At 33.2% G+C, this 18,168-nt stretch overlaps 1 protein-coding gene across 1 annotated transcript; it reads right to left on the minus strand.

Moving 5' to 3' along the window:
* Positions 1–2,764: 2,764 nt before the first annotated feature.
* LOC143609545 (respiratory burst oxidase homolog protein C-like) lies at positions 2,765–10,132 on the minus strand. Its single transcript, XM_077084273.1, has 12 exons — positions 9,504–10,132; positions 9,252–9,417; positions 8,728–8,776; positions 8,169–8,282; positions 7,669–8,091; positions 6,628–7,011; positions 6,307–6,402; positions 6,110–6,225; positions 5,926–6,028; positions 5,787–5,854; positions 4,078–4,610; positions 2,765–3,295 (listed from the first exon to the last, which is right to left on the minus strand). Exons 1-12 carry the CDS (start codon positions 10,087–10,089, stop codon positions 3,186–3,188), a joined length of 2,748 nt encoding a protein of 915 aa, XP_076940388.1. The 5' UTR covers positions 10,090–10,132; the 3' UTR covers positions 2,765–3,185.
* Positions 10,133–18,168: the final 8,036 nt, after the last annotated feature.

Genomic DNA, 18,168 nt, shown 5'->3' on the forward strand with positions numbered 1-18,168 from the left:
GTCCTAACCGCTTCTGCTGGGACCTACCTCTTCAATATGTATGTGAGATATAGATAGAGAGTACAAGTGTCATTTAAAGTTTGTTTCAAGTTTGCATAAGCAAACCTTTCTCTCAAAAACTTTCTTTCACAATGGTGGACTTGGTTTTTCTCGAGTTTGCCGTCCGCCACGTAGATTCGAACCTAGGGAGTTGGAGCTTGTTGTGGATGCTCTTAGGGGACTCCTAGAAATATAAACAAATTATTAAAGAGAATTTAATACGCATGGGAGGTTTGGGAAAATAACACTGCGCATTAAATATCTGCCGCATGCTAGTCGCACATAATGCGCCTGGCGCTTTAAATGCGCTTAAGCGCAAAAAGCGCCCGCTTTTAATAACTATGCTTTTTTCCTTACCTACTATCACAAATACATTTTTGTGGGACTGGTTAATGAATTATGTTCAGGCCAGTTTCATATTTTGAAGTAGAATCTTGTTTGTTTAGTTAATATATAGAGGTTGCAGGCGAGTTGAGTTACTGGACAAAACGGGTTGGGTCGGTTGTGCTTCTTAGGACTTTAGTCTACTTACTAAGTTCATAAATAATTTATGTGTTAAGTAGGGTAAAAAGAATAGATTTTGTTTATAATAATATGATTTGTGACATACACACCTAAAATGCACCTAGACAAGTTTTGACCTTTCCATTTAACCCGTATGACTTGTTTCATTTTTTTCAACTTTTTTTTATATTTTACCTGTTCGACTCGTTATCAAACAAATACAACTCAGCTCAATTCCATATAATGGGGTTGAAATCGACCCCTCCAGAGTCTACACAAATCCAAAAGGAAAAATCATTTCAGTCTTTTCAAACGAGGGATCCACCACCTAACTGTTTCATCTGTCTGTCATACAGATCATCAAACAACAAAATTTGTTTCAATCAATTTTGTGGGTCATTGAAATTTCACACCCTTTTTATGATTAGGATTGTTTTGCTTCATTTGATCTGAACCGTCCGTTCATTAAGAGATGAAAGGGACTTTAGAGTCACAATGACTATCTCATCTTAAAAGTCAAAAGGACATTTCCACTTGAGCTCTTTGATGATTTGTTGCTGTCTGCTTGATTAAGGCCTTTAAAAATAACCATATGTTTTAGTTTGCATGTCAATTTTTTTGACTCTGGTGTATATTTTCATCTTATACGTGTTGTTTTCATTCAAAGATAAAGAGTTACGTATGCAATTATAAGTATAACATCTTCATCATTGATTTTGCATTTCTGTTAGAGTTGACAATCATTGTTTCCTTTTCATAAGTCAATTTATGGCTACTAATATATATAGCTTGTGATTAACTTTAACACGTAACTGTTAGTTAAAAATAATAAAATATGGGCAAATTATAAGTAGAATATCTTCATGTATTAATTTTGCATTTCTTTTATAGCTGAGAGTTTTAACTTCTTTTTCATAAATCAACTTGGGCTATATTTTATCTTAAATACTTATATAACAGGAAATGGGTAGTATTATAGCTAGTTATTAACTTTAACACAATAACTATATATAAAAAAATTAAATATGGACAAATTATAAGAATAATATCTGCTTTATTGATTTTTTTTGGCATTTATTTTTAATAAAAAATATGGGAAAATGATAAGAGTAATATCTGCATTTATTAATTTTTTGCATTTCTTTTAGAGTTGACATTTTTTACTTTTGTTTTACAAGTAAATCTGGGTAGTAATATAGGTTGTGATTAACTATAACACATTTAAAGTTAATAAAAAAATTAACATACTGGACAAGTTTTGAGTATAATATCCGTGTTTATTGATTTTTTGCATTTCGTATATCGCTGACAGTTTTGTTTTTTAAGACAATTTAGGATGTGTTTATATAAAGGAAATTGGTAGTAATATAGGTTATGTAATCATAATTTAAATCTTAACTATTTATTAAAAAAATTAATATGGACAAATTAAGAGTATATTTATCTGCATTGATTAATTTTTGCATTTCTTTAAATGCTGACAAATATAATCTTCTTTTATAAGTCAATTAGGGTTTATGTTTCGTCTTAATGATTGTATAAAAGAATATGGGGGTACTATTAATACATCTTGTGTAATTATACTTTGAAGCATCAACTATTACTTAAAAAAAAAATGTGGACAAATTATAAGTAATATCTGCATTTGTTGATATTTGCAATTCTGTTAGAGTTTACAAGTTTGACTTCTTTTTCGAAAGTCAATTTCGGTTATGTTTTGTTTTAATTAACATATAAAAGATTAAAAGGAAATGAGTACTAACATAGCTTGCGGTATCATACTTTAACATATTAATTTTTAATAAAAATAGTTAAAATATAGACAATTATAAGTATAGTATCTGCATTTCTTGTAGTGTTGGTAATTTTGACTTCTTTTCACAATCCAGTTTTGGTAAGTTTTAGTTAAATTATTATATAAAAAAGATTAGTTAGTAATATAGCTTGTGTAATCATTCTTTAACACAATAACTATTAATAAAAAATAAAAAAAATGGACATAAGTAGTTATGGATCAACCCATACCCAAATCGTTGCCCAACCCGTCCATCTTACCGTCAAAACTGGGAAAATTCACACATCTTTCTGCGTAATGATATGTTAAAACAATACTATGAAATGTAAGCACGTGAAAACTCTAATAAATAACAACACATTCATTACTACTATATTTCAAAATTTGAAAAGAAAATATATACATAATGAGTCAATAATTAGGTGACTTGCTGATATTCCAATTATTCAATAGATTTTCCTGCCACCCACACCTAAAATACCAACATATTTGACAACAAAACATTAAAACTGAAGATACAAAATTTGACCAACAATCCAACCAACATGATTGAAGGATGACATCAGCCATTACTGCAGCCGCATCATTCTTTCTTTAATCCTGCATAGAGCTTGATGGTGCATTTCCTTTTCTTAATTTATTAATATCAATTTTATCTCCAATACCTTTTGCTGGCAGCCTCAACAATCATGGATGTCACTATAATACTCCTTTCATTTTTATATTACAACTCTAATACTATATACCATAATAAGAATAGTACAGAGGAGAGGGTAGGTGTCTGTTTCTAGAAGGTTTGAACTGGTCTGATTTCTTGAAGGGCAAAACAGGAAAAAAATAGATCTTTTTAGAAATTCTCTTTGTGAAAGTCAAACTTGGTTGATGTCTTGTGTGAGAAATCTGAAGCTAACTGTCTCAACTCCTTTGTTAGTGTTGGCTGTCCACAATAAAATACCCCTGCAAATAAAAATAATTTTTTTTTATAATTTTATGATATTATAATGTATTCATCACGCGGTTTAAACACCGTATCGTTAAATCCTTTTCTCTCGTGTCTTCACCATTTTGACACGAGGAAACAACCGTCTCCTACTAATTGGTGTGTTTATATATTTTGTTTTACATTTTATCATATTGGCATGATTCATGATTCATCTTTCTTTGTCAATGTTGTTATTAATATTAGTTAATTAGCACTAAACAGTAGCTAACCGGGCCCACCATTATAAACGTTGTAGTTTAGCTTTTTTTAAGGTTCATTTGGAGCTATTATCATAAACTATTACAGGTTATAGGAGATCTTTTTAGGCATAATTCTTTGTATGATCCCTATTAAGATATATTATGAAAATAGACTGCTGTAGTACTGTTCATAAACTATTACTATAATGCGCTTTCTGGTTTATATTTATTAATCAATAAAGAAATAGCGTGTATTAGTGTTTGCGAGTCAACCCAACCCGGCTCGTTTTGGTCCCAACTAGTTCATGACCTGTTTCAACCCAATCCGCCCATGGTGACCACTGTTTTCATGATTGGCCGAACCAGATTTTCCAATTTTTTTACTTGAAACTCTCAATTTATGACTCGTTTATTACTCGAGGTTCCATATTTTATTTATTCAAGTCCGGTTCACTGTCTGGTTTTGTTTTGAAAACATTTATAGCGACTCTACTTTATGTAAGTATTAAACTTTTATCACTTTTAAGAGAAAATAAGAATGAGTTGGTAGGACTAACCTATTCTGCAACCTGTGTGATTAAGAGCAATTCGCTTGTAAACATTCCGCCATTTCGGTTTAGCAAAATGAGACTTAACACGAGTACCCGAAACGACATCAACACCATTTTTAGCATGATTAAGCGACTGAAGCATAGTAATCAAAGCAGACCTCGCATCACCTTCCTCGTAAACGCTCGTGCAATAATTATGCATCTCTATAACACCATTTTTGTCCATCTCAGCAGCTTCATTCATAACACCTTTAAACCAATCAAATGAACCCTGTTCTCTCGTGACCCAATAGAAGTAAGCCCGTGTTGTTCTAAAGTTATTTGTACTTCTTGAACCTGATTTATTCTTTTGTAATGAGCCACCGTTTTCCAATGCATTTTGTTCTTCTTCTTTGGCTTTCATATTGTTCACAATGTCTTTCACAATACTGATCATTGGAGTTGCTCCAATTCCTAAGCCCACTAGCAACACCACTTCGTATTTTTTGTAGTCTTGTGCTGGTGCACCGTATGGACCGTCAATTAAAACTCTCGGGAAACTGTCAAAAAGTTTGATCAACTTGTTTAGATTACCAGAAGCACTGTACATGAAACCGAATAAACGAAACCAAACAAAATCCGAGGGTTTGGTTTTATGTTTATGTAAAAACTGAATGTTCGGTTCGGTTTTGGTTTGCATGTAATATAAACCGAAAATATCGAACAAACCCGAATATATAGATTTTACTTTTTAATTTTGAATGTTAAGTAATTATAGGATACTAAATAGTGTAACCCAATTGCTGTAAGCCTGAATGTATAATAATCATATAATCATTAATTTCCAAAAAAAATAAAGTTAGGCCTAAAGTCATTTTTTTGTTCTAAAAATTTCAATCCCAAATGGTAAAATTGAAACCGAACCCAAACCGAAAAACCGAAACGAATGGTTTTAAAAAACTTAAAAACCCGGCATTTTGGTTTTTGGTTCAATTTTAGCCCAAAACCGACCAATGCATACCCCTAAATATACTAGTCCAAATTTTAGAATTCTCGATTGGGGATAGTGGGAAACGGGTCAAAATGGGTTTGGGTAGAAAAAGTCATCATTTAGTACGTCGCACGCGTTGCAACAGCCGGGCTGGGTTGACCCGGAAAGACCTTTTGTCCATTTGATATTAAAACATTATGTGGTTAATTATTATAACTATAGACAATATTACAAAATTAATAATCCGAATATATGAAAAGTTTTATTTAGATTTCAAGTCTCCATGACTAGACAAAGTGAAAAAGTCCAAAAACTCATGCATCTGATGTGTTGCCAATCTTTTCTAATATGTTAGATGTCTTTATCTGTGCATGATGTTGACAAAATATTTTAAGGATTATGCTCTCCAGCTAAACTATTTATTTCTATTAAAAGACTTAACATTATTGTAATAACAATATTTTTGACTTGTTGTAATAGACATAAGTTATCTTTAAAGTGGACAACAAAGTTGTTTTTAGGGTCGACATGGCTTGTTTAAGCCCGTACGAGAAGATGACAAATACCCGCGCTTTAACCCATTACCCAACCCCTACACCATCCCACCTTAGAGCGTTCGCATCGTGTCCGCCATCTCTAACCTTATAATGTAACTAAAAATCACATTTTTTTTTCTAAATTTGTTCATCACTATTAAAAAAAATTCCTACATCCCATTTCCCATATTTATCCCCACTTAACTCACTTTGGATTTTCTCCTTGGCAATCAGCTCTAAGGAGCCCGCTTTTCCCGTTGCCCGGAGGGTGACAAACCTACCAAAAAACACATGTTAGGTGAAACACACTAAGGTACCAAATTTAACGATAAGTAACATGTTACATACCTTTGTAAAGACGTCTTTTAGCTGTCTAGTCCAATCTCCAGCACTCCGAATATGCACACTCAGGTAGTCATCTCCTGGGGCAGATGTAATGGAAAACGGGTGCCTGTTGACATGTATTGACTGTTAAGATATTGAAACATGTCGATTGGTTGGCCGTTTAAACATTATTTAAGGTACAACTCACCATTCAAATGGGGATACCGCAGCACAGTTGACAAACATGTATTGCCCACTTTTGTACTTGAAGCCTTGAGGCTTTGACATATGAAGTGCCAATACATTTCCAGGATAAACAGCCACCTTTTAAGTAACACACCCAATGTTACTCAAAATTGCTACTTCAGATAAAAAAAAGTTTTACACGCGAATGTAAGATTATACCTTAAGGATCTTGACAGGCCTAACACTTGACCGAAACGCTCTTATTAATCTCTCACAAGCGTATAGAGTTAATGGGACCGTTAAGTACATCCATGTCTGCATTAAACATGATTTATGTAAAAGATACAGGAATAATATATCTGAAAGCTGTAATTACGATGAAGGGAAAACATTAATATATAGGAAGTAAACCCTGGACAAACCTTTAACGGGCCGCTAGGCTAAACACAACTAAACCCTAATAGTGACTGGTAAACAACTATTTTTAATAGTTCAAAGAAACAAGCTTTTTATGAAATGGGAGAACATGAAGGAACTAACCGTTTTCTTGTACCACTCTTTGGTAAGGTAAAGTTTGATACCGTGAACTATAAGCATCACGTAGACAATAACAAACAAGTGGTGGGAATACCAAAACGCGTTAAACCCCGTTAGTTTCTTCAAAAATGAGGGAAGCTTGAGCTTGCCTCGTCTTAACCATGGGGTTGCTAGTGTAAACGCTATAGTCATTAGTACTACCATTGTTATTCCAGTATACCCTTCCGGTTCCTTCACAAAATGCCAATAGTTCTTCGCTTGATCCCCGAAAAATTGTTGCATTGGTTTATATTCTTCCTCTGTTGCGTGAATTAATCGTGGAAAGTCGCATGTCAAATGGGAAATTGCGTGTAAACCAACTCCGATCGTGATTGCTACTGCAATCACCTATAACATAATAACACCCTTAAGTGATCAGAATTAGTTTATTCAAGCACTAGAAACTAATATTCTCAATTTCAAATCACAATAATCACTTTTAAAGATTCTAAGAAACTTTCCAAATAGGATTTAGAAGTAGATACTAGTCCTGTTGTCACTCAATACGGGTCGTATTGCCCAATGCCCATAACAATATTTTAATATATCAATCTTAACATTAAAAAAAGTTATAGTTTTATTAAAAAATGAAAAATATATAGTTTTACTAAAAAATACAATATTAAAACTTAAAAGTTATAGTTTTTTTAAATAATTAATAATTTGTTTTTTTAAATTAAATATAGTTATAGCTTTTATTTAAAAAAACGATATGGCTGATATGGTAGTAATATCATATCGCTTTGTCACTAACATTGCTGGTCACCATTTGCATGTTATACGAGTCGTATGGTCTCCATACGAGTTTGTATCACTTGTTAGTGGTGTATGAACATCACAACCCTTTCAAATAACCTTTTCTGGATTGTGGAGTCAACTTTTTAGTGTTCCTGCCTTATTGCCTTAAACCCTTTGAAAGCCACCTCCCACTATAAGTTATTGGTGATGAGTTTTTTTCTGAACATGGCAAGCAATACTTTTTCAAATGTGAAAATATCCACTTACTTTGTGGAAATTAAGATTGTCATCGAACGGGACCACCACACCCAACTTAGTCTTGTTTCTCAACCAGGTAATCGTGTTTCGACAAACGGGTAATAATATAATAGCCATGTTTAGCTTTAAAGTCTCAGCTGCACCTTTAGCTATACATACACACGGCCCCAATACATCATACACAGCTCGGTGTCTGTATTGAATATACTTCCATGTAAACAATCCCGCCATTACTCCTATCCAAAGTACAATCACCCAACATCTCTGCCAGTTGTCTTGTAAAAAGTACTTAAAATCTTCATACCATCTTCTTATCGGGTTCCCATGGTAATTCGTTTTCAGCTTTTGACTCAACATTTGGCTCAAGTTTCGGCTTTCTCCTCTCACGTTATATGTTGGCGCTTGTAATAATAACATCTCCAAATTTTCAATCTGTTTCGTAACGTTTATAATTAATTAATCCTGAAACATAAATATATCAAACGTTCTTGTGCATTTCGTAATTGTACCATGATGTAACCGAGGTTGTCGGGGTCTAGTTCTTCCATGATCAATGCTGCATATTCATCAGCTTGTGCTTGAATATTTGTTAACTTGTTGGCTGATGCACTTAGGCTGATAATCTGCATCACATGGGGATCAATTATTAGCAAGTGCTAGGATTAATTATTTTAATCTACCACTAGACACCCATTATTAACTTATTGTCCATCTTACATGATGTCTTCAAAAGATTTGGACAAAAGAGAAATTATGAATTTTTTTTTTCTAAACTAACTTGTTGCCATGAAATGGGTGAAGATTTAAGGAACTCAAGTTGAGTGTTAAAAAATGCTGACTTGCATAACTCTTTTTTATATAAAATTGTATGAACTTGTCTTGCTATTTCACATTAGAGTCTGCAGCTAATGATTATGTTAATTTAACACACACATATATATATATATTATATATAATTTCTTAGACTTAAATATATCCATATTGGTTTGGAAGTCCTTTTACACAAAAATATAAAAAATATGCTAGTATTTTATAATATCCTCCCAATCAGCCAAAATGAATGCATACCTCTCTGACTTCGTCTTCTGTAATCCTGCCGTCTGCATCCTTATCAACCCTGTAATTATCGTATTTCCAAATTTAAATCCACACCAAAACAAATAAATGAATTAAAAATACATCAAACAAATCTATATTTTATTATGAAGCAAGACGACATTTTAAAACTTAAAAGGTATAAAATTTAATGGTTTATAACGCGTTTGGTTAATAAATTAACAAAGCGACAACTTACGCTTTTACCCCCTTATATTTCCACATATATTAATTATTTTTCTTTTCTTTTTTAAATTAAATTCTTCTCATGATTTTTAAATTGTCAAAATTTTTACACGTAAATATTTAAAAAAAAATAACATCATAACAAGTATTTTATTCTCTATAATTTAAGTAATGTATTAGTATAGTTTTTCTTAACTAAAAAGAAATTAACATGTAACGAGATCAACCGTTTTGTTTCCCAAACACTATCGCGCAAGCACCTGCCTATAATAATAATAATAATAATAATAATAATAATAATAATGACTCACATGTCAAAGAAAGTCTGTAGCCTTGAATCAAAACTCTGATCAGCAATTTGATCCCAAAACTCTTTTAATTGTGCTTTGTTAATAACATCACCGGTTATATTCCTCCGCCGGGAAAGTGAATCAAATAACCCTTCAGCAAACTCTTTATCTGACTCTTTCTTCATCCCTAAAATCATATAATTAATTATAAACCATTAATAAATATTCAACCATTTTTTTTTATAAAATAAAAAACTATGAATCATATCTTACCGATACATTCCCCGAACTTAGCTCGGGGAAGTAAGCCGTTGGTGGCCGCGGTTAGCTTATCGAACCGCTCCTCAAGCGTGGCCCAAGCTTTCCCACCATCATCAGTCTTGCTAATAAACTTCAGCCCCTTGAGAGCATAAGCCGCAGCTGACTTCGTTCTGTCTAAACGACCCACAGGTCGTTTTCCGAACGAAGTCAGCCGCTTCAGCTCTTCCGACACTTGTCGGATTCTAGCAGACGCGTTTCTCACTGCGGACGATCCAAACGAGGACCGCTTCTCCAACCCTTTGGCCAGAAGTGCCAGCTCTGGATCCTCCACGTTGGCACCGCTGGCGGTCTTGACACTATGGACCGCCACGGTGTCGTCACGGACGTCCAGAGTGATCTCGACGTAATCGTCGGGTTTCACACCGGAGCCAGTGCTCCCTTCAGGGATGTTAAATCTGGCGCCTTTCCTGACGCCTCGTTTGTTCAGCGGTCCACTTACACTAAGTGGACCGATGAAGGAATGCCGGTCCACTCCGACCAACTCTGTGTCGGAGTGGTAATCATGCATCCCATCTATACCCATGTTTTGCATTTGCATCCAAGAAATATAATGAAACAAAATGAAATGATTAATTAAGAAATATTTGAAGATATATGTTTAGATATCAATTAATGGTGGGATTGTGAGATGAAGGAGAATGAGAGGGCTTCCACTTATATGGTGAGAGCGTGTATGGTTTGCGTCATGTAAATTTACACCCATTTTCTTATTTTTAATATTTATTATTTTAATATAATATAAGATGGCTAAACCACGGATGGACGTATACTTTGAAAATCAATTTTCGATACAATCGATTACTGTTTCTTTTTTTTAACGTTCTTTAATGTTAGGCTAGAGGTGCACAAATCGGTTTTTTTAAAAAAACCGGTTCGGTTATTAACCGGACCGGTTTTTTTTGGACCGGAAAAAAACCGAACCGGTTAATAACCGGACCGGTTAATAACCGGTTTTTTCATCTCAAAACCCTAACCGGTCTAACCGGTTAGGACCGGTTTAGAAACCGGTTAGAACCGGTTAATAAACCGGTTTTTTTTATTAACCGGTTTTTTAAAAACCGGTTTTTAACCGGTTAACCGGTTTTTTTTTTTTTTTTTTTTTTAATAACCATAAAAAACGGTCAAAAAACCAAAAATACTGCTATATGCCCGTTATACAACGGTCAAAACCGGTTTAACCGGTTAACCGGTTATAAAAAAACCGGTTAACCGGTTATAAAAAAACCGGTTAACCGGTTTTTTTATAACCGGTTATTAAAAAAAACCGGTTTTTTTTATAACCGGTTTCAAAACCGGTTTTGGCTCTAAAACTTAAAACCGATATACAAACCGGCGGTTTGTAAACCGGTCAAACCGGTTTTTAAAAAACCGGTTTTTTTAAAAACCGGTTTCCGGTTTAAACCGCCAAACCGGTTCGGGAACCGGTTTTTTTGTGCAACTCTATGTTAGGCCATAGTTTTCTTTAAAGTTGAAGAGTTCCTTTGTCTTACTTTAGTCAAATTATGTTCCTTGAAAAATCATACATTCGGCTGTCACTTGACAATCGTTGTGCCACCATAAAAACAGAACTCTCTAGTATAACACACAGTGAGACGAAAACTTGGGTAAGCTCGAGGTTTGAACTGATAACATTTGCACAAAGCCTAACTCAAATACTTCATTGTCAATATCCACTTTATTGTAATCGTTTTGAGTTTAATGGATTATGATTTTTCAAAAAAATATATACATATTCACTTAGTGACTCAAGCCTCCTACCACTAGACCTAAAGTAAAAGATAATCGATTACTTAACATTTGACAGATAATTAATCAGTTTTGAAACAACAAACAGTAAATAATTAAGTGTTTTTGGTTTTCTCTTCACTTTTAACATAGTTCATAATTAAACCAAGATATTTAACTTTTTATATAAATTATTACTAATTAAACATGTGTAAATAACTTTAAATATTGCATATATATATATATATATATATTTTACAAATATTGATATACATGATATTTTTAATTTGATTTATTTTTTCTAAAATATAGTATTTTTATAAGTTTAGAATGATACATACAAAACTTGCTTAGATTGAAAATGTTGACTTTATGATAAATTAACCTTTAGACATTTAAAGTTATCATAACAAATTTAGGAATTGTCATTATTTTATGTAATCTACTTGTTTTGACATGTAAAAAACCAAGCGTGTTGATATATCAGTTACTTTACTTTTTTTAACCTAAACAAAGATTTAAGAAATAAAAAGGAATAATAAATAAAATATAGGAAGAAACAAAATCCGCAGTCTACCATCACCACCATCAAGACTATTGATTTTCTTTTCAATGAACTTTTCTTCCTCCTCTTCTTCCTCCTCACCAGTCACCACCCCCTCATCTCATTTCGCCTTTCCCGGGCTAGTTGGTAGAGCAAGAGGAAGCATCTACAATTAAAATGACTAAAACAAACATGCGAAGTTAATTGTTATATATGCAAAACATTCATTCTTTAATAGACGTATATCAATCAATCAATCAATCACGCCCAGTAAAATCCCACCGACAGCAAAGCTATAAGTAGGGTCTGGGGAGGGTGGGATGTAGGCACACCGTACCTCCATCCAAAGGAATGAAGAGGTGGCTTCCAGAGAGACCCTCGGCTCTAAGTACATGTGTATGAAGCAAAATAAAGGAAATCAAAGTTAACAGTTATATACAAACTACTACTAATTATAATAATATTAATAATAAGATCACAGTTTAACAGCTATATAAAAGCTAATAATAATTATAATAATAATAATAATAATATATGTAAGGGAAATACCATTATGGTATGCGACCTAAATAAGTTAAGTCTAAGCCCTAAGGTATTCAATTCTCTCTAAAAATCCTTAACTTTAATTCTACTTCTCCACGAATTCTCATCCTCAACCATGTCCTCGGAGAGGTTTAGGTCTATCAAATCATGCCTAATCCTCTCATCCCAAGTCAATTTCGGTCGTCCTCTACCCCTCCTCCCCTCTATAGTAATGTTTTCTACGGATCTAACAGGATTCGTCGTCTGTCTTCTCTTTACATGTCCAAACCATCTCAATCTCCACTCTCTTATCTTGTCTGCTATGTTCGCCACCCCTAATCTCTCGCGAAACACAACGTTTCTTATTCGGTCTAGCCTTGTGTGCCCACACATCCAACGTAGCATTCTCATTTCTGCTACCTCCATCTTCCGCACTTGTGCCTTCTTGATGACCCAACACTCTGTTCCATATAGCATTGCAGGTCTAACTGCCACCCTATAGAATTTTCCCTTTAGTTTAGTCGGGAAACTCTTGTCGCACAATATACCTGTGGCTGCTTTCCATCTACACCATCCTACCTGAACTCGGTGGGTGACATCACTGTCTAATTCCCCATCGCTCTGTACAAATGATCCTAAATACTTGAACTTCGTTACCTGCGGGACCACCTGCCCTTCAATTGTGTTCTGTGTGTCTTCATTGTCGTTTATCCCACCAAAATCACAGTGGAGGTACTCCGTCTTAGATGATATGTAGATGATATTTATTTCCATGTATATCGTATTTGTTGTAGACGTATATGTAGATGATATTTATTTCCATGTATATCGTATTTGTTGTTGAGATCTTTATCTAGAAGATTGTATATGTGATTATATTGAGGCTAATGAGAAGAGAGGATCGGGTAGAAATACGTATCCAATTATATCATTCTTTAGAAAAGCACACATTTATTCTTGAGTAGTAAACACTAAGGACATAAAAAAATGATGTACATCACACCACCCATTCTACACTTATTTTTGCTAACAAAACTATTTATTTAAAAAAGAATTATATATATTTAAAGGGTAAAGTTAAAATACAAAGGACAACAAAAATGGAAATAGTGGGAAAGAATCCAGTCCATTGATCTTAGATCTGAATGACTTTCTCTCTCCACATGCAAGACACATGTCAATTTTCTTATTATTTTAAAATATCCATAACTTTTTCACACGACATTATTTTTTTTTTAAAATTCACCATAATAATAAACGTTTTTTATCTTTAATATGAGTATCGTATTGTTATATAAAAATAAAAAAAAATTAATGGGTTTTTTAAATTGTGTTTTTTTATTGTTCATTGTGTCATTGCGTAATATGTTGTTTCCATTGTGTTTTACGTTTCAAGTCATTGTGTTATACATATTCACCATTGTGTCTTACGTTTTAGGTCATTGTGTTATACGTATTCACCATTGTGTCTTACGTTTTAGGTCATTGTGTTATACGTATTCACTATTGTGTTTTACGTTTCAAATTATTGTGTAACATGTATTAAGCATTGTGTTTTATGTATTAGATAAAAAGACACAATGGTGTGCGAAAAGACACAATGACGAAAAAAGACACAATGATAAGCGAAAATACACAATTGTGTGCGAAAAGACACAATGACTTGATTTTTGTTTTAAATTTTATATAACAAAAATTATACTCATATTAAAGATAAAAAAACGCTTGTTATTATGATGATATTTTTTTTAAATAAAAATATTATACGAAAAAGTTATAAACGTTCTAAAATGTTGAGGGTATTAACATGTGACTTGCATGTGGAGAGAGAAAATGTGTACAATTACCTCTATACCCATTTTCTTTTGGTCACACTTCTTATTTTTGTTACCCTTTGTAGAATAACTTGACCCTATGTTTAAATATCGTATTATTTAATACAATTTATAAATGTCAAAATGGATTTTAATAATCCTAACTAAATGTTATTGGCCGACTGGTAATCCCAAAGTTCAAAAATGGGTCTCAATGCCCCCCTATAAAAATAAATAAATAAAAACTTAACGGCATTAAGCTTTTTCTTAATTTCAAACTAATTTTTTAGGGCTTTTGATCTGAAGGTGGATACGAGTCGATGGATGTAAAATTTAGCTTGAAACGGTGCTAAAAATGCTTTAAAAAATATAATAATTAGATACATATATTGAAAATGTGAATCTCATAAACTAGTCAAAGAACGAAAATCATAGTTAACTCTAAATTACTAATTAGAGTTAGTAACATAATTATTTCATTGGGTCTAGTTCTGATCAAAATCTTGTGAGTAGGGTCTGACATTGTTTTTATATTCGGTACAACCAACTTTAAATGTGAGAAGTGTAAGAATTATTAGAATAATTATGTTCACGATTGTTTACGTATTATTATACTATAATAATTGTTACAATATGACAAACTAAACCAAAGTATTATATCGTTATACTTTTTCCGAATTTCAAACTAATGAATATGGCTTTTGATCGGAAGGATAATACGAGTCGTTGATGTTAAACTTAGCTCGAGACAGTAATCCAAACGACTTGATATTTGTTAATTGGAAGTTCAAACATCTAAATTGAAGCATTGTTTCGTCGTTTTGGTTTACCATTTCGAACTAAGTTTTTATTTCAATGGACTCGTATCCTCTTTCCGATCAAAAATCCTAACACAGTAGTTTGAAATTCGGAAAAAATATATATATAACGCCGTTAAGTTTATTTTAGCGAGAAACCATTGGGGACCAACTTTTTCGAATCGTGGACCGCCAGTGGCGATTAAATGAATATGGATTATTATTGGTTAATGCCAGCCAATATGGATTATTAAAATCTAATAAACCTATTTAAATGTAGTTTTATTAAATCACTAGATTATTCCCCGTATTACGGGAGTTGTTTTACATTTTTCGTTTTTAATATTTATATATTTTTTTGGATTTTAATTTTATTTATTGTAAGAAAGTTAATAATATACTTAGGGTTTAGTTATGAAAGAGTTTCACAAATAAATAAGATATTATAACCCGTTTAAAAGTATCCGGGTTTGGTGCGACCCATGATCTGTTTATTTTTTTTACTATATAATTGTTTCTTAATAATAAATAATATTTTTTTTAAAAAAAATTGGATATTATTTTTTAGTATATACCTATATAGGATTTCCGTATCAAATATTTGGTAAGATTAATTTTTAATTTAATGAGATGTTATAACTCGTTCAAGGGCTATCTAGGTGGTGAGACCCATACCCGTGAATTATAGTCAAATACATGAGAAGACTACATTTACAAATAAAACAATATGGTGGTTTGAGAGAAGGTGATGAGCAACCAGAGATCTTTTAAAAGTTTCGTTTATAAATATCTTAAATATATAAACGAAACCTCTCTATATTTTCTCAAGGTACCAGATTGCTTTATTTGTAAATGGAAACTTCTCAAGCATTTCACCCGACTTCACGGATATGGGTACTGAAACAAAAATGGTAGTTTAATTTAGAATTGGTTTGGAACCGAAAGTAATCGGCGGTTTTGGACCTGTTTTGTAGGATTTAAACATATTCCGCTTTAGAGTTTGGAACTGGTGGTTTAGGAACCCATCACTAGCTAGGAACCAGATAAGTTCATTCAGATTCAAGACCGACTTAAAGCAGCTCGAGATCAACAAAAAAGTTATGTCGACAAAAGGAGGAAATCGTTGGAATTTTAAGTTGGTGAATGTTGCTGTATCACTAGGGAAAGGTGTCATGAGATTCTGGAACATGGAAAGCTTAAACATATATTGGACCATTTGAAACCGTCGCAAGGGTTGGGACTATCGCGTATAAGTAAAATCAACCAATTGAGTTCGGTATTCTTCACGATGTATGCCATGAGTCCATATCACATGTATGCAAGATCATGAAAGACCTCATTCTTCGTGAGAGAACTAGTGATGCTTGCCGATTCAGGATGTGCAAGTGGATGAGAAATTTTTATTTACTGGAAAACCAATGTGCGTAGAAAGAGATCAACAATGTAAAAGATTGCGAATGAAGCAAGTGCCAATAGTTAAGGTTAAACAGGACTCCCCAGCAAGGTCCGAATTGTGCAAACGTTAGGCATGATGACACCACCTATGACCATGGTCGCCCATGGGTCAAGTTTACTAAGAGCACAGCTAGCTGTTCCATGACCAAAATTAATTTAGAAAAATGTTGGTCTTTATTCAGGACAATGTTTATTAGCTGAATTAGCATGTTCTTAGATAATGTAAGGAGCGATTGACCATGTTCGATGGCTAGAGCTTTGGGTTTGAGAGCTTGCATGGAAGATTTATACCTATATTTTAGCCTTAGAATTTATTGTCGTGTACGTAATGAACTATGTTTCAAGAGAAGTTAAAATCTAGATGTTTTAAGTACAAGTTTAGTAAAGAAAAATTTAAGATGTACTTAACGTTGGGTAATAAGTAATATGAGGTTCTATCGTATTCCGTCTCAGGAAGGCCGACTCGGGTATTAGGATAATTCTAAACACTTAAAAAAAAAGAAAAGAAAAAACCGCAACCACTTTTTAATCTGGGAATTAAAATGGTGTTAGACGACATGGTTGACTTTACTGCTGCTATTTTCTGGGTCAAAAGAAAGCAAACAAATTTTTGAATGGAAATCTTATAAATAAGTAATCATGGGTTTAGTAACTTTAGTAAAACAGCAAAAGTAAAAAAAGTAATGACAGTGACGAGAAGCCACATCAAAGAATGGTCACTAGATATCAAGTCAAAACACAATCTTGATAACTTAACTGCCAAAAAAGAATGCACAAAATAAAAAAATAAAAAAGTCTAATATGTAAGATCGAGTTAGCTAGAAGAATTTAGTAAATTAATTAATAATTAAATAGAAATAAGAAGGAGTCTTTATGTCGCGTTACCGAGGTCCTCGTTTAAAAAAAATACGTCGCCTGGAGGCTTTACCGTGTAGGTGGATCGACTCATCAAGTTCCCATTGAAATAGGATCCACACAGCCCAATCCGAAGGAAATTATGCGGAAGCAGGAACACATGCAGGATTCGTCACTACAAAAAGGATAATGGTAACCCCACCATTAACTACTTGTGACTACTTGTTCTATTCTAAACCACTAATAAAAAAGAGACAAAAGGACAGAAATTCATATTTTATTTTTACTTTATTTAAAATTTAAGAGAATAAAAATACTTCTTTTTTTTTCATTAGCCAATAAACTCGTAAAAAGGACTGATTACAGTAGTCATAGACGACATGGTTGAATTAATTAGCTAACTAGTACGTACTGTTGCTATTGTCTGGGTCAAAAGAAAGCAAACAACATATTACACCATGTTGTACCCTGATTTTTCAAATTGTACGTGAAGCACCTTTTTTGCTTTGTGGAATGGGGTGTTGGATTATTACCTACCGCACTATTGTTAACTTGCTCATGTCTATTGGCTTGTGTTTGCACATGATGATAATACTATGACGACTAAATTTCTTGTGAAGGTTTTAAGTTTTGAGGTAGATTGATGGTAATGGAATTTGATATAGATAAGTGGGTGTTACGTTCACAAAATACTTTGAAGGAGATTTAATACGAAGCTAATTCGAAGCTAGCAACATGAGACATACGGATTGGGCTAGAAAAGATAGCATCATAAGGCTGACGTAAGTTGAGATATATTTAAAGTTACATGGCCCATAAGTTATAGACGGAAAAGTATGTCTTGACGAGCCGGATCATTGAAACCAGCTTTCGAGCCCTAATACCATTATCTGGAAAGCGCTTTC

This window comes from Bidens hawaiensis, unplaced genomic scaffold, assembly GCF_021521415.1.
Source record: "Bidens hawaiensis isolate Kalapana, Puna unplaced genomic scaffold, B.hawaiensis_p1.1 tig00001611_1, whole genome shotgun sequence".
In the NCBI taxonomy this organism is placed as follows: domain Eukaryota; kingdom Viridiplantae; phylum Streptophyta; class Magnoliopsida; order Asterales; family Asteraceae; genus Bidens; species Bidens hawaiensis.